The 17,278-nt window shown below is 42.7% G+C and overlaps 1 protein-coding gene across 1 annotated transcript in view; it reads right to left on the reverse strand.

The window, feature by feature from the left end:
- The window catches only part of ldlrad4b (low density lipoprotein receptor class A domain containing 4b), a 264,501-nt gene that overhangs the window by 167,204 nt on the left and 80,019 nt on the right, over positions 1 to 17,278 (reverse strand). Inside the window, exon 2 of the mRNA XM_026185856.2 lies at positions 11,669 to 12,456. Within this exon, the coding sequence (XP_026041641.1) occupies positions 11,669 to 11,708 (40 nt within the window). The 5' untranslated portion in view covers positions 11,709 to 12,456. The remainder of the gene's footprint in view (positions 1 to 11,668; positions 12,457 to 17,278) is intronic.

A 17,278-nucleotide genomic window follows, 5' to 3' on the forward strand; every position in this document is an offset into this window, starting at 1 on the left:
GGCGGTCGGGACTCAGAGTGACTCTGCAGTATTGCCCCTCTTTATACTGACAGACGCAAAAGGAGTGTTAGAAAATGTAGGTGGGAAAAAAAATGACATAGGTTAGTTTTAGTGGGATTTTCCCACTTTTGGAAGGCACCATTACGGTTATCTTTTGGTTCCTCTGAGGGGACATTGCTTCTCTTCTCCCTCTTTTCTGAGGAAGATGAATAGAGACGTCATTCCCGCCCCCCCAGGTTTTTAGAAGCATGAAAGTTGCACTCACATTGCGTCCTAGCAGAATTACAAGCAAGTCCATCCCGGAGTCGACACCACCTGAGTTTACAAAAGATGTCATCTTATTTGTTTCCTGTAAAGAATTTCTTTCTGTTCGCTAGATGCAAAAGGTGTAAGAAGAACGGGAAGGCCTCGGTCAGCTTGAGCACGTTTGTGACTGACTGTATGGAGTGCAGAAGAATCAGTGCAACAAAGGTAAAGGTAGATTTTTATCATTTGTACATGGGAATATAATGTAGAATTTCCATGTATGAATCAGTTCATCGTAAATGTTTGTAGTCCATCTCTGGCTCCCACATCCAGTGTTTTGTCAACCTAACCATCGACCCCAACCTCCTCCACGGGTGACTATAATAATTATGCTTCATTTCCTTTTTTACATTTTAATTGCTAACAGGACAAAAGACAGTCACACTAAATGTATACTGTAAGTTGCTTTGGGACATCTGCCAACTACCGTCTCACATGGCCCTGGAGGTTACTTATAAAAAGCTGCTCACCTAAACAACCAATCAGATTGTTTTTATAGGAGGACAGTTTCCTTCCACACAATGTGAACATAAAAGTATAGATGGCTAAAGTTTTAAACATTTAATGTCAACTCCTTCTCTGTCCACCAATCGGATATCAGATAGGGATAGATAGAAGCAGTTGAGGAAGACATGGGTAAATGTACATGCACCCTAATTAAAAAATTTAAGTCAGCTATCAACGGATTGTCTTGGCTGAAGCAGAGAGCAGACAGCAAGAAGATTTTAAAAAATAAAAGTACTGTAGACAGAAGGAATATAAACACTGACAGATAGGCTCAAAGATGAAACAACCAAGGGGAAACCAGGTGAACGGTAATAGTGAGAAGCGATTAAAAAATTATTTCCCAGTGTTAGTAACATGGCCTTGGTCTGCATCTGCCCGAGCAGCACTCTCCTTATTTCACGCAGACTGCAACACACAGAGTAAGAAACTCAACGTGGAAATCGAGCAGAAGATTTAAGTGTGTACTTGTACGTGTAATATCTGTTATAACCGACGTGGGCTCCAGATGCTCGGAGCGAGGACGTTTCTAGATCTCCTGCCACGTTCTGACACTGAGACACGGCTTTAAAGGGTAATTAGAGTGAATACCGAGGTCAGACACTGAGCTGTGATGTTTAAGGTTAGGGCGAAGAGACAAGGGACGCATTATGTCAGTGAGTGTCCTCAGAAAGACAGAAGCACAAACCTGCCTGTGTGTTTGTGTGTGTTTTACCTGACACGAACCCTCGGTGGTAAACAAAACCTTACGTTAGCCTTGCAGCTATCGACCACCGGTGTCTGCCTGCATCTGAATGTTGGCGCGTTTGTTTACTACCGCTCGATGACTTCATTCCCCTCTTCACCCCCTCAGGGCCTTGGCGGAGACTGACCAGAACAAACCCAGACAAGCACACCCATACACACAGCTGATGAATTATGTAATACATGTGCTTTGAGCGCAGAGAGAAGGCTCGGCTCTGGAGCGATCGCTCTGTATATGCAGCACTTGACTACTCTAACAACAGGAGCAAAAAGAGCGCGCACATATGTGTGGACAAGCTAGTGTGAGGTTGTGTGTGTAGATTTGAGGCCAGTGCATTAATCAAAATCTTAACTACACAGCACACACACTGCATGCCAACCCCGCTAGGCTCTGTGTTCAGTTTAATTAACTCGTGGGGAAGAACGGAGAACAGCCAGCTGAGTTATAAGTCAATCTGTCAGTGACTCAGTCAGTCCTTCACTGGGGTTTTCTATAAGCTCACAGAGTGGGATGTCTGTCCCGGAGATGCCATCTTCCTGGAAATAAAGGTTCTGTCAGTCGCTCCGTGTTCTCGGTTGTTTAAGCCAGCGAGCCGACTTCAGCTGCAAATCAAATTGCTTTGACAAATCAGTGGTGAGTGGAGGAGGCACAGTCCCGTGTGTGCTCCGGTTAACATTGCCGACAGAAACATAGCGGGACACCACCAAAAAAAAAAAAAAGAAAAAAAGCCCAGCAATCAAAGAGAAAGCGGCAGAATGTGAAATTCGATGCAGCTGCTTTAAAACCCAAAACTAGGAGAAGACAAAAAAGAAAAGACACAGTTCTCTTGGAAATGTCATCAGTCACCTTCACAGGTGTGTTCTCTGCATAAGTATGTCTGAACAAGCTGTTTGTTCGTATGTACTGTACAAACTACGCAGAGGACTGCTTCACTTAGACACAACTGCACTTAGACCTGCCAAATCCTAAGGAGCTTGAACGATGCTCCTGATCATTTCTGCCTCATGTTAGGGTTTATTATGCTAGCCACCTTAGTTTGTGATGGTCAGCATGCGCACCCTAACATGCTGACACTGACTAATGAACCTGATTTTGCCAGTAGGTGAAAACTTAATCAGATTTGATCCTGATGGGAATATTAACAACAGATTGATTTTATTTTAAGAGGGACCTGTTCTGCTCCTTCCTAATGCCTTATTTTAGTCAGCACCTCTGCTAGAATTTCTGCACATAATGTAAAGTTGAAAATAATTATTTTTAATCTTGCACTGGCCCCCCTGCATCTCCTCGGCCCACTTCATCACTCTCTGAAACCTACTACTTTAGCTCCCTGACTCCTCCCTTTGAGCCAACTTCCTTCTGATTGGCTGACCTCATAAAAAGAGGATTTGAACATATGACAACACATGATAATAAAGATATGAGTCATAATGAACCAGTGGTTAAAAAAAAAAATCTCAAAAGCCACATACCGTCCACTTTATTAGGCAAACCTTGCTAATACAGATTGGACCCGTTTTGTCTTCAGAACTGTTCTAATTCTTCATAGCACAGATTCAACAGGAGGCTGGAAACATTCCTCAGAGGTTTTTTGTCCAAATTGACATGATAGCATCACACAGTTGCTGCAGATTTGAGGAGTTTTTCTGAAATGCTGAAATCAACCCATCTGGCACCACCAACTATTCCACATTCAAAGTCCCTTAAATCCCCTTTCTTTCTCAAATAGCTTGAACTGCAGCAGCAGATCATCTTCTCAATGTCTAAATGCGGTGAGTTGCTGCCATGTGACTTGGTCTATGTTCTGTTTATCAAAGAACATCCTTATTTAACCAGAGAGCACAGAACTGAGATCTAATCCTGTTATATTCACTTCCAGTACCACATTTTCCTCCCCTCCAAAGGGACAGAGTATGTAATCTGTCTGTTAGCAGTCTAATGTCGACAGTTTTCAAGGTATCACGCTCAAATTTTGTGCGATGGTAGATACCAATAACAGCTCGAGCTGATTTAATTTTAGTGAAAATTGGCTCACGGTCAAGTTCAGAGTAAATGGGAAAATCTGTAAAAACTTTCTATTACCTACAATATTTTATGGATTATATTCAAACCTCACAACAATAGCCTAGGCCTCTGGGAACAGGAGTACCTAATATATGACCTTGACCTTCATTGTTAGTGCCCAAGGGCAAAGTTGACCTAGAAATTTTTTTTAAAAACTACAACAAGTGTAATATATATAATATGAAAGGGAGAGCGCTGTTCAACATTAAAGTTTTGCAAAATCAAAAACTGCATAAATATATCTTAAAATCTCAAGTTTTTGTAAGCTTACAGAAGATTTCATCTAAATCTACTCCAATCATATGGCTTAGACATATAATTTTAAAGGGTCAAAGGTCCAACATCAGCATGTTATAATAAAAACTTCATAAAACATCAAAGTTTTAGTGCAGCCTTTACCCTTCCGAGAAAGCTGCACTTTAAGTGCTCTTATTTATTCTTTGCCTCTAATGAAATAATTTTGAATGAGTCCTAAATAAAAAAAAAATTCTTATGCATCTTATACGCAATGCTGGTATATTAACTAAGGTTATTACATTAACCACTATTGAATGAAACAGGCCATTTGAGCTCTATTCTGCCCCTCAGATTATTTCTCAAGTATGTTATAAATTTGTTATGGGGCGGGTCATAGTCATCCGTGCTGTAAGTAATTAAATAGATGTGTCACCAAATATGTTTATTCCTGGCCTGCTCGTGGCAAAAGCCTGGCATCTAGTGGGTCAACAGCAGAAGCTCCTGGTAAGGGGTGAGTAGGAGTTTTTGCTCCTAGCACTCAGCAGGGTTGACCAGGTGTTTTGTGTCTCTGACAATTCCTGTTTCTAATGCGTTTGGGAATGCATAACCTGTAAGCTTGGTGGAATGAATTAGTACCTTGTCCAATCAAGTGATGACCTTTCTTTGTGTTTATAGAGTTTGTTACACTACTGGTGTAAGATAGCTGTTGATGCTTTGTTTTGCCCGTTAGCATGAAAAAACATAGCGGTGTATGGCATTCGCTACACTATTTGGCATTCTATGTCCGTTTATTGTTGATGTTGTGATATTGTATTGGTTGTTTACATATGATAACAATATTGAATGTAACATTTATGTATCTGTATGGATACTAAGTGCACCTTACTCTGTTTCTGGTATTACAGTTTTACAAGAATGAAAATATTACAAATGGTACAATCAGGAAAAGTTCTGTGACACGGTCTCCTGAGTGGTCACTGAAGCCATTTATGTTTAGCTCGCTGCATAAGCAGAATGGAAGCATTCAGCTGAGGGCTCCCTTTAAGACAACTTTCTTCTGATTGGCTGTCCCTTGCAAATAGAGGGTTTGAACAACATCTGGGCGGAGCTTCTGTCCTCATAGCAATGTTGCTGAGATTACCATAATAATAATATCCACCAACATCAGAAGTAGCTGTTTGAAATTTTGTGTTTAGGTCAGCTTTTGAGTTACTTGCTAACCTCATTATTGCAAACATTTGCTGTGTTTTGATTATCCCCCCTGCTAATAATATAAAGCATAAAAAGTAACAAATATTGTATTTGAAATTAAGTTTTTCACTTGTTAACAGTGTTCCTGTCCACACAGTGAAGCCAAAGTCTGCAACTACAGCTAATTAAACAATGAAATGAAATCAATACGCCACTGCATTTTAAAGAGCCTCACAAGTTCAGCTCTGCAGTCTGCCCGGCAACACTACACCTGTAACATAAGCACGCACTACACTCCTCTATAGAAGCCAATTCAATCGCTCGCTTAATATTCTTTGAAAAACTATGACTGAGGCTCACATCTGTTTTCGTTTTTGTCTTTGTGAGAGCTGAAGCCTCCAGTAATGAGTGAGAAGCAGCAGCACAAAAAGACTGGCAAATGGCAGTGAGTTGTCTCATAGCAGAAAAGGACAGGTGTGCAGCAATAACATGAAGTGCTTAAAAACAATGAGAAAGGAGAGGATTAAAACTTATGATGATACTGTAAAACTCACCATATGGGAGGAACAAAGAAAATGAAGCGAGTGTGTGACTCAGTGCTACACTTCTCCATTCTTCATTCTTTTTTTCATCCATTGACTGTGATAATTCTGCTAAAACTGTTGCTCTGGTAGATTTCATTAAAAGAAATAGAGCCTTATTCTTTTAAATTGTATATGGTTCATTATGTCTGGATCATACCATTTTACTGTGTTTTAGACTCCTCTTGTGATCTCACTATAGGGAGTCGGGATGTCACGTGTTCAGAACCACTCACACCACCAGTGTTTGTCGGTTTTCAATCACCTGAACCTGAATTTGGGAAAAACTGCTCGTGTCCTGCAGGCCTGCATACAACTTCAGTTACAACAATAATAACTGGAGCCAGTGATTGCGTTTTAATGAGAAGGCGTTCAGCTCAAGTCGACAGAGGTGAATGATGTGGGCAGCGCAGTGCCTATTATTTCCACAGACCACTGCTTTTCCCTCTGCAGCACACTAAAGTCTTCACCTCAAAGAATATGACCTGTCTGATTTCTCTCATAAATGTCATAGAAGTAATAGATGCTCACATAAACACACTTGCATACACGGGCATGAAGAGATAAGTCAGCAAAGAATAGACAATTGTTTAATTGCAAAGAGGGTAATGCGTGTAAGTGTGTTGTGTCTGAAATCTCTCCAGGCTGTGACTCCACTGCGGTCAGGTGCATTTATACCCATAGGCATTTACCTTGCCTATGGGTATAAATAAAGTTACCTTGACCTTGACCTTGATTTGAACCATGTATGAAATTTTCAATATTATTCATAACCTCACCTACAAATAATTCTCTTTAGTTGTTCATAATGTGACAGGATGGTTGCTGAAAGAAAATGTTAACTGAATCATCATTAAATCAGACTCAAATCACTCAGATCAATCGGGGTGGTTGTGGTTGGAGAAAGGTTGGTGGTTCGATTCCCCAACTGCTCCACTCAGCATGCCAAAGTATCCTTGGGCAAGATATTAACCTCGAGTTGTTCCCAATGGGTTCACTAGAGTGTGAGTGGTAGACAGAAAGCACTTAGATGTAGAAAAAATGGCTGAGATGCTGTTTAAAGCGCTTGGAGTGCGAGAGTACAGAAGTGATGTATTCTTTCATATTATATTTTGTGGAAATAGAGGAAATTATTTTATTGCTACAATATAACCTGCATTATTACAATTGCATTAATAACATTCTTTATAGCATTATTCTATTAATAATATTTCTTACAGTATTGATATTGCATTAAGAGTTGTTTATTGAAGATGTTCATTTAAGGATCCTTCCACTATGTTAACTTTTATTACAGGTACGGCCAGAAGTATTTCATACACATTGCATAGTATTTGTGCTCATTAAGAGTTGTTGCTTAGTCTACAGAGGGTCTTAAGCTTTGTGAAGCGCGACGTCTTCACAATCTATTGTGTTAGAGACTAGAGCATAGAAGGATAACAGCATACATGCTTACAATACACATATAATCTAGAAATGTGCCAGGCCTGAGGCCTTAACTCATTTAGCTTCTAACTGCATTTTAGTCTACTTGGTAACAGATGACCGGAGTCAACAACCAGCCCTCAGAGACCCATAGGGCTTGAAGTTTATTGCCTTGTATGGAAGGTGTGATAGAAAGAGGAACTTCTCTGTCTAATTTTAGGGGCTTAAGATTGACCATTTACTGTAACTGATGCATATTATGTTCATTTGTGACGCATGAGGGGGCGTAACCCTGATGAATGAAACCATTCTGAATTGAGCTCTTCGGAGAAGATCAATGCTGGTGTTGCAGTATACATCTTCCCATGTGTGTGCTCAATAAATCATTGTTTGACTTAACTCTTCTGGACCAGTGTTGTTTTGTGCCCTCCTTCAATATTTGAACTCGCGACAATTTATATACAGTTTGTCAGTTTGGACGCTCTCATTTCATGGTTTTTCTTTATTTTTACTACTTTTTACATTGTAGATACAAACTGAAGACATTAAATGTATGAAGCAAGATATATGGAAATATGTAGCAAAGAACAAAATGCTTTAGATTTTAGGTTCCTCAAAGTAGCCGCCCTTTGCTTTGTTGACAGCACTGCAAACCCTTGGCCTTCTCTTAATGAGCTTCATGATGTGGTCACCTGAAATGGTTTTCACATCACAGGTGTACCTTTTCAGGGTTCATTTGTGGAGTTGGGTTGTGCAGAAGTCAGGTTGGTACACAGCTGACAGCCCTATTTGGCAACTGTTGGAATTCATATTATGGCAAGAACCAATCAGCTAAGTAAAGAGAAATGACAGTCCATCATTACTTTAAGAACTGATGATCAGTCAGTCCAGAAAATTGCAAAAACTATGAATGCGTCCCCAAGTGCAGTCACAAAAACCATCAAACTGGCTCACATGAGGACCTGGGGTGGTCACCAAGAGTCACCTCTGCTGCTGCCAGGACAGTCTGATGAATTTGATGAATTTATCCTGTGCTGGATAAATTCATCCAAGTCACCAGCCTCAGAAATCGCAAGTTAACAACAACTGTGGCTACCACAGCATCTTGCAGCAACATGCCATCCCATTCAGTTTGTGTTTAGTTGGAGCATCATTTATTTTTCAACAGGACAATGACCCCAAACACACCTCCAGGCGGTGTAAGGGCTATTTAACCAAGAAGGAGAGTGATGGAGTGCTGAGCCAGATGACCTGGCCTCCACAGTCATCTGACCTAAAACCAATCAAGATGGTTTGGGATGAGATGGACCTCAGAGTGAAGCAAAAGGCCAACAAGTGCTCAGCATCTCTGGGAACTCCTCCAAGAGTGTTGGGAAACCATTTCAGGTGACGACCTCATGAAGTGGTTCATAAAATGTGTACTTTCAACATAGCTCCATCCAGCTTCAACCTCAGCAGATGGCCAATCAGCTGGAATAAACTGCAACATCTGTCTGCGTGTCCTCTTTTGCTGAAAAGATAGCTGACAGCTGAGGCTGGTTCAATCGAGTTTATTTCCTGTTAAAGGGACGTTTTTCCTCCCCACTGTCTCCAAGTGCAAGTTCTGTATTATTTTAGGGTGTTTGCCATACAATATAGTGCATGGTTGTTGTGATTTGGTGATATACACTGAACAAAAATATAAACGCAACACTATTGTTTTTGCTCCCATTCTCCATGGGATGGATGTAGAGACCTAAAATTCATTCCAGATACACAATATAACCATCCATCCCAAACAGTGGTCACAAATCAGTCCAAATGTGTGGTAGTGGGCACATCTGCTATATTGAGATAATCCATCCCACCTCACAGGTGTGCCACATCAGGATGCTGATCTGACATCATGAGTAGTGCACAGGTGTACCTCAGACTGCCCACAACAAAAGGCCACCCTGGAATGTGCAGTTTTTTGCGCTATTGGGGGTCTGGGGACCCAGAACCGGTCAGTATCTGGTGTGACCACCATTTGCCTCATGCAGTGCAACACATCGTCGCATGGAGTCTATCAGATTGTCAATTGTGGCCTGTGGAATGTTGGTCCACTCCACTTCAATGGCTGTGCGAGGTTGTTGGATATTCGTGGGAACTGGTACACGCTGTCGTATACGCCGGTCAAGCACATCCCGAACATGCTCAATGGGTGACATGTCCGGTGAGTATGCTGGCCATGCAAGAACTGGGACATTCTCAGCTGCCATCTGCCCTGAACAATGTGAACCATGATTCATCCGTGAAGCGCACACCTCTCCAACGTGCCAGACGCCATCGAATGTGAGCATTTGCCCACACAAGTCTGTTACGGCGACGAGCTGGAGTCAGGTCAAGACCCCGATGAGGACGACGGGCATGCAGTTGAGCGTCCCTGAGACGGTTTCTGACAGTTTGTGCAGAAATTGTTTGGTTGTGCAAACCAATTGTTCCAGCAGCTGTCTGGGTGGCTGGTCTCAGACGATCTTGGAGGTGAACCTGCTGGATGTGGGGGTCCTGGGCTGGTGTGGTTACACGAGGTCTGCGGTTGTGAGGCCGGTTGGATGTGCTGCCATATTCTCGGAAACGCCTGTGGAGACGGCTTATGGTTGAGAAATGAACATTCAATGCACGGGTGACAGATCTGGTTGACATTCCTGCTGTCAGCATGCCAATTGCACGCTCCCTCATTGCTTGTGGCATCTGTGGCATTTTGCTGTGAGACAAAACTGCACATTCCAGGGTGGCCTTTTGTTGTGGGCAGTCTGAGGTACACCTGTGCACTACTCATGATGTCAGATCAGCATCCTGATGTGGCACACCTGTGAGGTGGGATGGATTATCTCAATATAGCAGATGTGGCCACTACCACACATTTGGACTGATTTGTGACCACTGTTTGGGAGGGATGGTTATATTGTGTATCTGGAATGAATTTTAGGTCTCTACGTCCATCCCATGGGGAATGGGAGCAAAAACAAAAGTGTTGCGTTTATATTTTTGTTCAGTGTATAAATAAAACTGAATTGAACTGAATTTAATTTGAATTTGTATCCTGATCATCCCAGACACTACTCCTCATTTCAGTCATGTATCCTTATTTTCTTCATTCAACTTTCATTGTATAGACTGTAAAGCTGTAAAGATGACAGATCTTCACTTCATGATCCTGTTTTGCCTCTTCCATCCAAGAGCCAGTTTGTTCTTTCTTTCTGTCACATGATCTACCAGCTTTGGGAGATTGAGTCAAGTGGATGCACAGAAACAATGTTGTCTTTTTGGACATGAAACATGTATCAATGCAGTATGATTTATCACTGCATTTAGCAATACCACAAAATCAGACTACAAAGTGTGGTGCTGACAGTTGGTGGTGCAGTCTTATCATCCTCAACAATTGGCCGGCCCTTTTCAACAGCAAAATAACTCAGACCCCTCTCAGTCTGTGCAAGGTTTCAAATCAGTGGGGTTTCTATTCAGAATTTCAAATTCAGTGGGGTTTCCTTCTTAAGAAATAACACAAACACTTATGCACAGAAAACATTAATCACACAAGACTTATTCTTTTGAGGTTTTGCCAAATTATAGAACTAGAGTTAATGTTTTATTTGTAAAGGAATAAATATCAGCATGGATAGCCTAAGCTGATTTGCAAAGCAGTGTAACACGAGAAGCATCCATGACTGACCCTTCTTTAAAAACTGTTTGAAATGATGCCATTCAGGATGTAAGTTCAGAGTTCCACGTGTTGTTTGGAGAGCAGGAGAGCATTTATCCTTACAGTTAGTGAGCCTAAAACCCCGAACAGAACCTCAAGATCTCCGAGCACCGGACTTAGTAAAAATCTCTAAAAATTGGGCAAATTTAATACGATTTAATACATGCAGTTTAATATGATCAAAATCCTTTTATGTAATTTTGCCATCTCATCGACATCTCATGCAAAATTTTGGTTGCTCCACTGTGTTATAAGAAGAAGCTGAACTTTTATAGATGCTGCTTGTGACCAATCAGTTGCAACATGAAACAGCAGATGGTATCTAATACATTTAAACACATGGAAGCTGATTTTTTTTTAATGTAACATGATTACATGGGATTACCTCTGGAACCTGTTTGGGTTCAGGATGGCCATGCGTGTAGACACAACAGCTGATCTTTCACCACCTCAGAACTTAACTACCACCAACTAAAAATCCTATTTCAAGAAACCAGACTGATCCCTAATTAAAAGTGGAGCTCTTAAGATTTGAACACTGCATGTAGTCACACAATGAATTTTTCTATAAACAGCATATCCTCTACATCCTCCTCTTACAAGTAGTATGTACTATCGAGTATCTAGCAGATTTAAAAATGATTGAAAATCATTATGCTTGTTATAGAAAACTTTACTTTGAACCTGATTGTTGAAAAATATTGTGATTCTCAACCAAAGTCCGTTTTGTGTTAAAGATTCCAGCTGTACTGACAGTGTTTCTGACCTGACAGGGCACTGTCAGTAATTTCTTTAATGCAGGCTGACACACACACACGCATGCACGCACACACACACACGCACACACACACACACACACACAGACCACTGTCCATTGTATGTGTTTACCTTTGAAGGCATTCGTGGCCGGTACATCAGTTTCCTGCATACTGCTCCTTCCCACGCTCTGCCAGCTGCTGCAGATGCTGCGATGGATGCCAACAGACCAACCTTAACCGGTCCGAGCCACGGCCGCTGGGGGGAGGGAGGGTGGCCGAGAGGAAGGGGTGGCGCCTGTCAGTCTCACTGCCATCTTTCTTCATCAACAGCCCATGTGCTTGGTTAAAAGGCCGCCGTCTCTAAAGCCCCGCGGCGGGTGAGTGTCTCTTCCCTGCTCCAGCGACAGCTCGTGAGGTCACTCTTTGTTCTCACAGGACGCTGCAGCCTGGTAAACTAGCCCGTATGAGGGTTCAGCTCTCTTGTCACAGTGGACTTTGTGGACTACAGTGATGGCTGAGGGGGAGAGATCGACGGGTTGTTTAGAGATGGGGTTAGATCAGGATGGAGGCTGCGTTGTAGATGCTATTAATCTGATCTCTATCCTCCCAGCAGCAGGCCCGCAGTCATGACCAATACCCTGAATTCTTGGCTGTCTGTCAATCTTTCAACCTACGGATGAGCAACTCTGCCTCTTTACCTTCTGTGAGCTGAGAGGGTGAATCAATATGTCTCTCCTCTAGAGTCGGGCTTGCCTTTTAAACTCAACTTTAACCAACATGCCGTCTCCTCTGATTCTCCTTGCTCCTTTGCCGGCTTACTCCCCCTTTGTATTTTTCTTCCTCTTATGTGTTTTGTCCTGTTGCTGCAGTCCCAAGCTCAGCAGGGGCTACTCGGGCGCTCTCACACTGGCACCACGGCTAAAAGAGACGAGAGAGAAAGAGGGAGACAGAGAGTGAGCAGCTAAGTGACTAAATTCATGAGATACCAGAAACAACGAGCGAAACGGATACACCCAAGCAAAACATGGGCAGGGCTAACTGCTGCAATGACCAGCTGAGAAAAGCGAACACAGACTTCTCATCCACATTCACACACACACACATCGCAGTGGATGAGGTGCGATGTGTGTCTCAGTTTGGATAGCGGGTGGGTGGCTGGCTGGCATGGCCCCCTTTAGTTCCTCTCACCCACTAGGTTCTGACATGAAAGGGAAAAGTTTTTGTGAAAGCCAAGCGCCGCCTGTGACCCTATTTCACAGAGCAAGGGAGAGATAGAGCCACATGTCAGTGTGCCACTTTGAAGTCTGCCTGATAAACAGGGCTGGAGGAGGCTACGGCTGAGGGAACAACAAAACTTTATTTACATTTCAAAAGTGCCAAGTGCTGCTTTTTTGTGTCTGGGAACGGAATAAAAACCCAGAAAAGAGGAGAGGGAGAGAGGAGGAGGAGGAGGAAGGTGGGGTAGGGACGACTGGAGAAAAGGGAAAAACAGTGTAAAACCGATCGAGCCATTTTCTCCTCGTTCAGACAGTAAAATGAGGGTGCGGGAGTGATGCAGCGCACACAGGGAAGGGGTACGATGGGCGAAGGAAAAGGGGAAATCGCAGAGGAGGAAAAGCTATGCTCAAAACATAAAGGAGGGAGGCAACCCACAGGAAGTTGAGCTAGGAAAAAGCGGTGAAAATGACAAAGGAAAGATGAGACGGGAGGGGGAGATACAAAGGAGGAAGAAATCAAACATAAGATGAAGAGACGCAGGTTTAAAGAAGTTCAAGAGAAGAAATGACATGGGACCAGAGAAGGAGGGAAGGAATTTGATGGTGAAAAAAAAAGCAGACAGACGGTAAACAAACACACGCCCTGTCTGAGGTTTTGGAAAGATATGACAGATCTCAGTCTTATCTCAGCTCCATTCGCCTGTTCTTACCAAGCCTTATCACGGTCAGGGTACACAAACAGCTTGTAGGCTGGCGAATGGAAAAGTGGAGGCGAGAACGGGGCCACTGTGACGTAAGGGGGGTGGGGGGTGGGGGGTGGGGGGGGGGGGTTAAATACTTCATTATGTGCCTTGTAGGTGACTCATCACTTTGCCTCCTGGTGACTAAACAACACCAGTGTCCCGAGTCTCTCCAGGCTCCCGCAGAAAAACATGTGATTCTAGGAGACGATTTCTTGCCTGAGTAACAGTTTGAAAAAATTCCAGAGGGTCGAAGTTAGCCATCCTTATTTTCAGAGTGGTCAGCCAATCAAAGAGCTCCTCTGATTGAGAGGACCGAAAATGAAATGACCCATGGGTCGCCACAGCTGGTAGCTCTGATGGGATCCCAGTGGGATTTGTGTCCTGGGATCAAACATTTTCTAACTTTTTAGGTGAGAGTGTAAACCGCTACACCAAGACTAAAGTTAAAAGGAACAAAAATAACTAAATTTAGGCTTAAAGGACGTATTTTCAACAATCAGAAGACCCTTTTGACTGTCGGACCTCTCTTAATAAACACCGAGGACCCGTCCTGGCCCTAAGACCTCGATGTTTAAAAAATGACCTAAGTGATAAATATCATCTGACATACTCGTGTAACAGTAACCCAGCTACCCTATGAGTTCAGCAAAACTGATTTATTTATTATATCCAACAAGAAAAAAAGTCTGAATTTATTTGCTTTTTCTAAAGGCAGACTGTTTCCAAAGTTATTCTTCTGTGAGCTGAACCAATGAAAGGAAACAGAAATTAGAAAGTGGGTTTTTCCACAATGTGCGCCTCTTCCAGTAGTAATAGGGGCATTATTGTATAGCGTTGTGGATAGACTGTACCATCATATTCTGATGGAGGAATTACAATAGCATGCGGCCTATTCAAAAGTCCAGGAGCAGAATCTATAGAGTATTTTATGGCATATAAAGTAATTGTATTGTATAAACCCTTAATGGGTTTTCAGCAGGACTGAAGAAAGTTCTTTTTATTAAAGTTTTCTTCTTTTTTTCCAGACAGCTCCTGAAAACATGTGAAAGTCAGTGCAGCCTGACCCCACTGACTGTCTGTCTGTCTGTACTACTACAACCAGGAGTAGAATCGTTATCTGTCTGTCTGTCTGTTTGTTTGTTTGCTGGGTCATCTGAGGACAACAGGCTGTCCTGGCAGGCAGTGGAAAATATGGCTCCAGGTGGATGTTTGTTCTCTGGTCATTTAAGGACAACTCCTGGTCTCCTGTCTTATCTTTGGATTTATCCAGCTGTAGGACTTCCAAGTCAGAGCAGAGAACACAGAGGTCTGGCAAACACCACGGGACACAGGAAACCAAGTGTTTGTTACTGAAAAATACCCAAAGAAACACACACACAAATAGCGCCTTATTTGTAGCTGTTGTCTCCGGTACAGGCTTCTATCAGGTTTCGGCTTTAATGTACCAGCGCCGATCTTTGTCTTATACTATCAAGAAACTCTGGACCAGAGACTGGAAGCTGTAGTTCTTTAGTGCATTACCCCAGTCTCTGTGGTATGCACACTTAGTTTTTCTCATTCTTGCAGATTGAGTTTTAGTGTTTTTTGTTGTTTTCTCTTCTTCGTGGCGGTGCGTGGAGTCATTAAACTTTTCTCGTTACCTTCATGCCCGTTCTCCTGTAACTGGGTCCACCTTATGAACTTCGCTGCCAAACACTTTGCTAATAAACACGTTTTTTCACACGCGAGGTTTCGACTACTTCTCGCAAGTAGCGAACCTCTGTTTGGCGTAGGTGGGGGTGCTGCCTCGATAGAGTACGCAAGAGGCGGTGCAGATAACGCCCCCTTGCTCGCTGTGAATTCGCTGCACAATTAATTGCGCTGGTCTCGCACTGCGGCGATCTAGTACCATCCGCTCTGCGTCGGGGAGCTGGCAGATTAAAAAGCCTTCACCGTCCAGTAACGCTGCACTGGGTCTAGAAAAGTTCAGAGCTGATGGCTGAAAGGAAACGTCTGTTCAATTATTGCCCTAGTTCACTCCTTATGCTTTATGCCTGTGCCTTAGTTCAAAAAAGGGAGTTCAAACCAAATGTACAAATGTACACGCAGAAAGCCAAAATCATTAGCAATACAAAGTAGGGTATTACTGTTTAGTCAGTGATGTTAGCCACCAGGGATGTATGCTTTCAGCTCAGTCCAATACTACTGTACATTCATTATAACAGACTTTTCTGTAGGCAGGAAAGGTGTGTTGGGTTTGAACTTGAACGATCAAACTAATGAATAATTCAGCTGCGGATTCATTTTCACTTTATAGCGACTGACAGTATCAGTGTTCACTGACAATGTAGTCAATCTGTTCTTTGTTTTTTCAGTGAAATGTCAGATTGTGCCAAATCCCTGATAATAACAACAGCTACTGCATCATTTACATCGGGCATTAGAGCATAAGTCACAGTTGATCCCTGACATTAACCGTGTTTTTCTCACGTGCCTCTGAAAGAACATATATGCCTATTTTAATCAATCCAGCTTGTCCCTGGAACATTTGAGCAAACTGACAAACAGCCTGAATCACCTTTGAACCTGAGGATGATGTAAAAAGAAACTGCAACCTCAGATGGCTGCAGGCAGATGGCGAAGGCCCTGGACTCTTAGATTTTACGCATCTTCTGGATACATTATTTCGTGCAATCTGGATGTTGAGTTCGGTGTGTCGGCTATATTTGTTTCTATCTGTTACACTCTGTGCTGCTCTCTTGGCCAGGTCTCTCTGGAAACATGTAATCTCAGTTGAACTGTTATATGGCTGTCAGCAGTCACTCTGCATGTGTCACCTAAACGCTGACATTAATTTAACTTGGAGCCCATCTTCTTTTGATCACTCACAGATTTTAGTCTGCAAGTAGTCTACGGTCTCCAGCCTCTTCACGAGTGGACCTCCAGTAAGGAAAGCTATGCTCTTCTTTTTGAATTACTATGCTGAATCCATCTCGCCATTTTAAAGAAAACTGCCTACATAAGGGTGAAATTTTCAAAAATCTACCCCTGTACTTAGCAGCGCCATAATGTAGTGGTTTACATATTTGCCTAACAAGCACAAAAAGATCCCTGGTTCAGTAGCTTTTTAGTCAGCAGTGCATTCGTGCTGCCATCTGTCAGTCATAAAATAAACTCCAATAAGACAGCCTGCATTGTAGCCTTGAGAGACTGTACTTGAGCAAAGAGTCCTATGCAGACCTTTATAATGACAATTATAAGCTTTGTTCCAGGGTTCTTAAACTGTTAAGACTGCGTGTGGCCTCTAGCCTCCGTGAAGTGGGTAAAGTGAGGAGTGTTTCCGTCAGAGCATTATTAGTACGGGAGCGTGTTTCTGTGTCTACTATCTGTCTGTCATTGTAACATATGGGGACAACTAGCAGTTCTAACAGCCAGCTCTGACTCCTCCGCTGGGTCACACAGGGACATGTGCTTATCAGTGAGACAGCAGTCAGACAGACAAACATGGACTGGGGAACAGACTATTTAACCACGGGGCTGGTCGCATCTGTTACGCTGAAAATTCAAGCATGCTAAGAATGTGATTGCATAACAAATAAAGAACTGGGGCTACCGAGGTGATTCAGAGTTCTGCCGCAACAGACGTGGCGAAAAAACGAGTCATTAAAAAAAGAAAGAAAGAAAAAGAAAAGCTTTCACGGACTGTTTATGTGTATCTGACAGCGGCAGCCGAAGGAAATACAAAATGTTCTGCTGCTGGACAATAAAACAATGTGGATCTCCTGGAGATTATGACGGGTT

The sequence above is a fragment of the Astatotilapia calliptera genome, chromosome 11 (genome assembly GCF_964374335.1).
Source record: "Astatotilapia calliptera chromosome 11, fAstCal68.1, whole genome shotgun sequence".
Taxonomy (NCBI): domain Eukaryota; kingdom Metazoa; phylum Chordata; class Actinopteri; order Cichliformes; family Cichlidae; genus Astatotilapia; species Astatotilapia calliptera.